At 48.3% G+C, this 9,336-nt stretch overlaps 1 protein-coding gene across 2 annotated transcripts in view; it reads right to left on the bottom strand.

Annotated features, from left to right (window-relative positions):
• Window positions 1-2,959: 2,959 nt before the first annotated feature.
• The window catches only part of HAAO (3-hydroxyanthranilate 3,4-dioxygenase), a 66,201-nt gene continuing 59,824 nt past the window's right edge, over window positions 2,960-9,336 (bottom strand). For both annotated transcript variants that reach the window (XM_078610224.1, XM_078610225.1), the window contains exon 10: window positions 2,960-4,201. In XM_078610224.1, the coding sequence (XP_078466350.1) occupies window positions 4,108-4,201 (94 nt within the window). In that variant the 3' untranslated portion in view covers window positions 2,960-4,107. The remainder of the gene's footprint in view (window positions 4,202-9,336) is intronic.

Genomic DNA, 9,336 nt, shown 5'->3' with positions numbered 1-9,336 from the left:
GTCAGGTTTCAATTCGCGTATTGGGAGCTTGAGTTCACGAAGAAGCTTCCTTTCCCAAAAGCGCATGGAGCGAAACGTCGAACAACAACGCGGTACAACTCAACAGCTTTACAGCAAAAGCATGTATCGTTTAATGCTGGCGTTGAGTTGCCACTACCCTTAGTGTGTCCGCCAGGTGGCGCTCTGCACACTTTTAGAGTGTCTCGCTCGCAAATGGATTGAATTGAAAAACCCCCACGCGGCTGAAGATGAACGAAGTGCATTCACAGGCGTCGACGCGGACGTAAAACGGCTCGTAAACTTGAAACGGACGCGGCTCTGGCTGGCAATCTCAATGTACAGGAGAAGCCCTTTTTGGGGAGCAAATCCTGCCGTGTGGAATGCGGACAAGGGGGATGACTCCCTTGCTGCGATGGAAACGCGATGATCGTGGGTCAAAGTTTTCGGGCAGCCGGGGGGGGGGGTGCATGTGTGTGCGTGCGTGCATGCGCGCATCGAGTCCAACAACGGCTGCGAAAAGCAAATGGAGGCTGTGACATCAGCCCGGGACACGATCCTAACCTTCTCGGCGTCGATCTCGGTGACGTCACGCGTGGCCGGGGGAATTGTGTGAAGAGACAGCCAAGTCGGTACGGGATAAAGAGGGGGGGGGGTCTGGGGGTCCCAGATCGGGTGTGCGTTTGGGGCCACGTGACTAAACAAGTGGCAGAGATGGATGAGGGTGGGGAGTGCCACTGGGATGAGGTGGGCGGTAGGTAATTGTATGATGAAGTGGGGGCGGTGACTAGTGATACGGAGGGAAAGCGGAGAGCATTAGTATTCGGGTGGTTTTTTTGGCCCACAGATAATGCAGTTTACTGTTAAATGCAGTTTACTGTTAAATGCAGCCGCCTGTTTTCTATGTCTGACAATGTAAATATGTACCGCACTCGGGCTGAATGTATACATTTGAAAGATTATGTAAAGGTTCAGTGGGGTTTTTTTTTGTTGGGACCATTGTTGACATGTCTTTTCCCCTCAAAAACTACTGTATTTATGAATATCGCATATGTGCAACGGTTGTTTGATTACAAAAATATAGGGGTTTTTTTTACATTAAGCTTGTTTTTCGACACAACCCTAGGAAAGTTTGTATCTGGCAGTTTTGAAGCGTGATGAATAAATATGTATATAATTCGACTTTTGTTAATTTCAATTTCTGAGGACTTATTTGGCGAGTGACAGTTAAAGCCAAACATTTACACACTGTGGAACAGCATTTTTCACATTTGTTTGAAAAAAAATCCCTAAAAAAAACCTGACAATTCCGTTAGCTTGTTCAAAAAATTGTATTTGCCGAATATATTCAACAATTTTATATGCAAATATTGTATACAAAAAATAGGGGAATACTGAGGAAGAGTATTTGGGACAATTATGATCTGCTCGCATGTGCCGTCTATAGTTAAAGATGGGGGAAATGTTTGCTTAAATTTTCTGATAAAACTACAAAGCATTGCACGCAGTCGAGAAAATAAAGCTACGAAATTTCAACGGCAATTTTTTTTACCTGAAAGCAATGCTCGTCATTTTACGTAAAATGTCATTTAAATTTTAATTTATGATATACCACAAATATCAATAACTATAGTCTACCCACTGCTGGATGAAGGCCTACCCACGCTGTCACCACCCCCTTCGATTTTCTCGCGATACCACAATCCAGCTCCTGCGCGAGTTGATTTCTTCACTCCATCTCCGCGGGCATCGTCCTCTTGAGCACGTTCTCTCCTTTGGCTGCCATTCGGTCATCAGTCTTGTCCACCGGCCATCATCCCTTCGAGCGACGGAGTCATGTCCAAGCCCACTCGATCTCAACAAAAAGTCGGTGCGATAAAAGGCAATGCCATAGATTGGCACAATTGTGTCTATTCAGTGAAAACAATTGTGAAAAAGTGATGAGCTACTGCGCGTTGTTGCCCAGCAGACCGGGAGATCGATGATCGATGTTCGGTCGCCACGTTGATAGAATTCGTCGTGATTTCTCACTGAACAGAGTGGGCCACGTGGAGGCTGCCATCTTGATTGGTCGACAGATCGCATAACCTCGTGCCGTCACGTGACCTCTATCTGTGATCCTATTGGACGTTGCCATCGCGGTTTGCCCGCTCGGTTTGAGCTGCCCTCAGATTCGTCGAGATTTGGACAAAGTGGGTTCATGAACCCATCTGTGCACAATGTTCGTTTTGTCGCCCCTTTCGCGCGTTTACTCCGCACGCGCAAATTCCCTCCCACATGCAAAACACTCTTATTTGGATATAGCATAAGGGGCCGTTCATAAATGACGTCACGCGATTTTGGAGATTTTTGACCCCCCCCCCCCATCGTCACACGGTGTCACAAAAAGTCAGACCCCCCCTCAAATATGACGTCACAAAGCTCTGCCCCCCCCCCCCCCCCGAAAATAAAACATGCTTCAAATCGCTTTAAACTATTGTCATTGTAGTGCGTATTTAATGTGCCGCTGCACTCTGATGTTGTAGGGGAAAACATTTATTAAAAAGTCTATTTAATTAAGTAGAACGTGTTGTCTTTATTTACTTAAAGTTGCGCATTTTGATGTGACGTCACATTTCTCAACCCCCCCCCCCCTCGTCACACATCGTCACAAATGTTCTGACCCCCTCCTAGGTGCGTGACGTCATTTATGGACGGCCCCTAATCGTTGTATTGTGTTTGTGCTGTGCTGTACGTCCAGTACAAATACATATTATATTCAAGTTTTTCAACTGCAGTTCGCTCAAATTAAGGCAGGCCTTACGTATGTCGAGTCGTTATGACTTATAACGCTTAGAAAGCACAGTGCTGTCAGAGTTAAAACTATTTGAACTATTCCCGTAAATGAATTACGCAAGTGATGACGTCACATAATCGCCATGCCATCAATTCCTCCCGAACACATGAATCGAATGGATAACGGTTTTTTTTTGCTCGCAACTTTAATGATCAAGTTTGTTATTATTTCAATAAAACATTATTTCAGGATAAAATATATATATTTGTTCGTAAAATTTAAACGATTATATAATCACGAGGACGATATATATTTAAAACGGCCGATACAATTATCGTGGATTTTACATCGTCCGATATCGCGGTAACACGACTCGTTTGTCTCTCGGCTGAGCGGTAGTCGCGCGTTTACAGCTCGTTGCAGAGGTTCGCGGTTCAAACTCAGAGGCCGCCCTGATTAACACTGTGGGGTGTATGCATGTATGTTGAACTTCTGTCGCGCCGTACGTAGCCAACCATACTAATCGTGTGTGTATTAACCGTTAATTCCGTGCACCGTCAGCTTTACAGTGAACCTTAAAGATCGCATGACGTTCTAAAAAGAGTAAGTTCACGCCTGCTGACGTCACACTCCAAATTTGCTAAGTAAAAAAGTTTCGCAAATGACCTATCTTCTTGGTTCTTTCGGTAAAGTCACGTAGAAGGAAAATAATAAAATAATAAAAATAAAACATAACAAAAAAATAAAATAATATAATTATTTTATAATGTTTTATTATTTATTATTTTATTATTTCCCTTCTACGTGACTTTACCGAAAGAACCAAGAAGATGAATCCCTGCAGTCACGAAAGCTTTAAATCTCAAATGATCTAATTGAGTAAAACCACGCAGCGACATCGCCCCCTACTGCGAGAACATTTGCGGACAATCCCCGCCTGTGAAGCGTAGCGCCTTCCTTCGCGAGTTAGCCTGCTGTGGCGAGATGTTGACTACCTCCCCTGGTATACAGGAGGTCGTGGGTGCGATCCCAACCCTGACGCCTGCTGTATACGTTAAGCTTGCGTGTTCTCCCCGTGGTTGTCGCGTGGATTTTTCTCCAGGCCCTCCGGTTTTACCCTCTATATTTATAATCAACAACACGCGTTTAGAGTATTCGGCTGCTATACATTTCGACACGATTATCCACTTCATTGGGCTATCATTTGTCGCCACGTACCTTCTGAATAAGAGCTGTATATCTCAGCGGGCCTTACCTTGTACAATTTAAATAGTTAAAACATTTTGACGGCGCTCATACCAAGCGGACACATGATTCGAGAGCTTGATTTGATTTCAGCTGCGCCAGCGGGAATTGTAGGGCAGCTTGCGAGAAGGATTCTGCACCAGGTAGAGACTCGTACAGCCCGCGTCTCGTTTCCACTGGTACCTGGCGTGGCACGGACCAGAGGGGTGATAACAGCACATGTTTCCCTCGCTGTGTGCGGGTTCGGCTTCCACGATTCCCCGTATGTGCGGCCAAACATATTTCAACCAAAAAATTCGCTACATGCCTATTGAATTCTATGTACGTATGTTGGACTTCTTTCGCACCGTACGTGGCCAACCGTGCTCATCGACTTCGCTCACTCAGCGGTCGGACGTGGGACAACATTGTGTGTGTATTGTATGCACTAGTCGGCAGGCGGTTGTCTTGTACGGTGCATTGTGGGTTGGGTGACTGTGCAGTCCACGCGACACGATAACACTGGTCAACAAAAAAAAAATTCTGGCTTGGACTTTTGCAGCTGTTTTAAACTAATTTCAGGGTGCTGATTCCAAATCTGATCTCAGATTTGCTCTATCACATCTCATTTTTATGCTATCGGCACTCCCCATTTTCATTGATTTTACCCGAAATTAACTCCTGTCACTTATGATTGCAAGTTGTTGCGAGTCAGTGACTGCTTTAGTGTTAAAATATGGTGCTGTATTTTTAGGATAGTGTGTTTATAATATCATTTCATGTAGATATCCACATTTATTTAATATTTTTCTTCTGCAATTCTTATTGAAAATGCAATATTTTATATCTCAAAAACCTGATGTTATAGACAAAAACTGATGCCAGATTTGGAATCAGCACCCCAAAATTACCTTAAAACCGTTGGAATACCTTATGCCAGAAAAAGTGTGTTGACCAGTGTTATGCTTTGCGCGCCCGTTGTTTTGGAACGCATCTACTACAGCCGCATGAAGCAAGGGGAAGCCCGCACTGTAATCTTGGTGCGTATGGCTGCGTTGCAACGATTGCAAACGTACACCTGCGTTGCTTTAGCTACGTGAGAGCTTCTGGTGACTCTGAGCGATCGTCAAATTTCCTCCGTCGAAAGATCTCAGAACTGAGCGGACAAGCAGCTGACGATGAATGTGGCGCCCGTTTTTTTTTTGCGTTTCACAAACAACGGCTGCAGCGCAGAGATTAAAAACCCACGCGGCCAAGACCAACGGTGCCACATGCGGGGCCTGAGATAAGAACACCCAATGCTCTTGTACACGCGGGTTGACTGACCCACTCTCTGTACTGCCACCTCACAGCCCCAGGGGGCTTTTTGAAACGTTTCCAAAATTCGACTCAATTCTGCCAACCTTCACCTCTAAATGGATGCATGACAGGCCAAAGGGCCCATGTTAAGAAAATGTAACATCGTGGCAATAGGGCCCCATCGTCATCATGACCAGGATTAATGGGCAGATCGCTCGAAGGTGTACACTGCACATTTCGACATTTCTTTCCACTCTCCTCTGTCTTGTGCCAATATGCTCAAGTAGTGGTGGCCACATCTTTCTGGCACCAATCTCTCACGACGTCGTCGTCAAGCCATTCTCTGTTAGGTCTTCCTTTCTTTCTGGTTCCTTACATTTTACCTTACCGAACAGCACACTTTAAAATTGTCCTGTTGCTCTCCATCCTACACGTGTGTTCAACTCGTTCCAGTTTCCTTCTCATCGCTGCCTGCGTCACGAGGTCTTCTTTTACGTGCGACCTTTTTGCTACTTCCACGTTGGTCACTCTTTGGGTGAAGAAGCTTAGATGCAGTATCCTGCCGTAGAAATACATTTCGAGTGCCAATTAGTTTATCTCTGCCAGGGCTCCAAAGGGCTATGCAATGAGTGTTACTTGATTGGGGGGCCAAGGGCTGTTATAGATCTAGGGTGCTCTCATATAGTTGTTTGGGGTGGGGGGCTTTCTTCGTATGAAATACAATTCCTCCCCTTGATGCTAAACACTGCATAGTTTTCAACTTGGTTCCCAGGAGATATATGGAACGCTGGGCCAGAGGTTGATCGAATGGTACCAACCACATGCCAACGTTCACTCAACGTTAGCCCAACGTTGACTCAGCGTTTGTATATTAACGGGTTATGTAAGTTCCCGTTTTTTTTGTTTTATACGATACATGATTTGTACAGCTAAATCAAAGTTAGGAAGATCACCCACTCAACACACTGCAGGTGACAACAACGCACTCACCCACTCACCTTACTGCAGGTCAGAACATCGCACTCATCCACCCACTCACCACACTGCAAGTCACACCAACGCACTTACTCACCCACTCCCCACACTCCAGGTCACAACACACCCACCCACTCACTACACTGCAGGTCACAACAACGCACTACCTCACCACACTGCAGGTCACAACAACACACTCACCCACTCACCACACTGCAGGCTACAATAACACACACACACACACACTGACCACACTGCAGGTCACAACAACACACTCACCCACTCACCACACTGCAGGCTACAATAACACACACACACACACTCACCACACTGCAGGTCACAACAACACACTCACTCACCCACCACACTGCAGGTCACAACAACACACACACCCACTCACCACACTGCAGGTCACAACAACACACTCACCCACTCACCACACTGCAGGTCACAACAACACACTCACCCACTCATCACACTGCAGGTCACAACAACACACGCACCCACTCACCACACTGCAGGTCACAACAACACACGCACCCACTCACCACACTGCAGGTCACAACAACACACTCACCCACTCATCACACTGCAGGTCACAACAACACACTCACCCACTCATCACACTGCAGGTCACAACAACACACGCACCCACTCACCACACTGCAGGTCACAACAACACACGCACCCACTCACCACACTGCAGGTCACAACAACACACTCACCCACTCATCACACTGCAGGTCACAACAACACACACACCCACCCACCACACTGCAGGTCACAACAACACACGCACCCACTCACCACACTGCAGGTCACAACAACACACGCACCCACTCACCACACTGCAGGTCACAACAACACACTCACCCACTCACCACACTGCAGGTCACAACAACACACTCACCCACTCATCACACTGCAGGTCACAACAACACACACACCCACCCACCACACTGCAGGTCACAACAACACACGCACCCACTCACCACACTGCAGGTCACAACAACACACACACCCACTCACTATACTGCAGGCCACAACAACACACCCACTCACCACACTGCAGGTCACAACAACGCACTAACCAACCACACTGCAGGTCACAACAACACACTCACCCACCCACCACACTGCAGGTCACAGCAACACACTCACTCACCCACCACACTGCAGGTCACAGCAACACACGCACCCACTCACCACACTGCAGGCCACAACAACACACGCACCCACTCACCACACTGCAGGTCACAACAACACACACACCCACCCACCACACTGCAGGCCACAACAACACACGCACCCACTCACCACACTGCAGGTCACAACAACACACGCACCCACCCACCACACTGCAGGTCACAACAACACACGCACCCACTCACCACACTGCAGGCCACAACAACACACACACCCACCCACCACACTGCAGGTCACAACAACACACGCACCCACTCACCACACTGCAGGTCACAACAACACACACACCCATTCACTATACTGCAGGCCACAACAACACACCCACTCACCACACTGCAGGTCACAACAACGCACTAACCAACCACACTGCAGGTCACAACAACACACTCACCCACCCACCACACTGCAGGTCACAGCAACACACTCACTCACCCACCACACTGCAGGTCACAGCAACACACGCACCCACTCACCACACTGCAGGCCACAACAACACACGCACCCACTCACCACACTGCAGGTCACAGCAACACACGCACCCACTCACCACACTGCAGGCCACAACAACACACGCACCCACTCACCACACTGCAGGTCACAGCAACACACTCACTCACCCACCACACTGCAGGTCACAGCAACACACGCACCCACTCACCACACTGCAGGTCACAACAACACACTCACCCACTCACCACACTGCAGGTCACAACAACACACTCACCCACCCACCACACTGCAGGTCACAACAACACACTCACCCACCCACCACACTGCAGGTCACAGCAACACACTCACTCACCCACCACACTGCAGGTCACAGCAACACACTCACCCACCCACCACACTGCAGGTCACAGCAACACACGCACCCACTCACCACACTGCAGGTCACAACAACACACGCACCCACTCACCACACTGCAGGTCACAACAACACACACACCCACTCACCACACTGCAGGTCACAACAACACACTCACCCACCCACCACACTGCAGGTCACAACAACACACGCACCCACTCACCACACTGCAGGTCACAACAACACACTCACCCACCCACCACACTGCAGGTCACAACAACACACGCACCCACTCACCACACTGCAGGTCACAGCAACACACTCACCCACCCACCACACTGCAGGTCACAACAACACACGCACCCACTCACCACACTGCAGGTCACAACAACACACGCACCCACTCACCACACTGCAGGTCACAACAACACACACACCCACTCACCACACTGCAGGTCACAACAACACACTCACCCACTCACCACACTGCAGGTCACAACAACACACTCACCCACCCACCACACTGCAGGTCACAGCAACACACTCACTAACCAACCACACTGCAGGTCACAACAACACACTCACCCACTCACCACACTGCAGGTCACAGCAACACACTCACCCACTCACCACACTGCAGGTCACAACAACACACTCACTAACCAACCACACTGCAGGTCACAACAACACACTCACTCACCCACCACACTGCAGGTCACAGCAACACACTCACCCACTCACCACACTGCAGGTCACAACAACGCACTAACCAACCACACTGACCCTCACTTCTCTATTTGCTCCACTCTGGAATTCGCTCCTCCCATCATCGTCATCATCGTCGTCTCTTTCCCCCCAACGAGCGTATAACAACGATAATCTCGCTCAATTCAATAAACGAGTCACACTCGTAATGTGCGATTCTAACGGTGGGCTGTGTGTCGATGTTTGGTGTGGTCTGGGACTCTTCTTGCTGCTGTTCTGCTGCCTTGCCCTCGCTTGGTGAATTGGTGTACGTATGCAATTTTAACTTGATTGGAAGCTTTCGTGATCG

This window comes from Lampetra planeri, chromosome 33 (genome assembly GCF_965212315.1).
Source record: "Lampetra planeri chromosome 33, kcLamPlan1.2.h2, whole genome shotgun sequence".
NCBI lineage: Eukaryota > Metazoa > Chordata > Hyperoartia > Petromyzontiformes > Petromyzontidae > Lampetra > Lampetra planeri.
The sequence above is the reverse complement of the archived record's forward strand: the minus strand, read 5'-3'. Positions and strand labels throughout refer to the sequence as shown.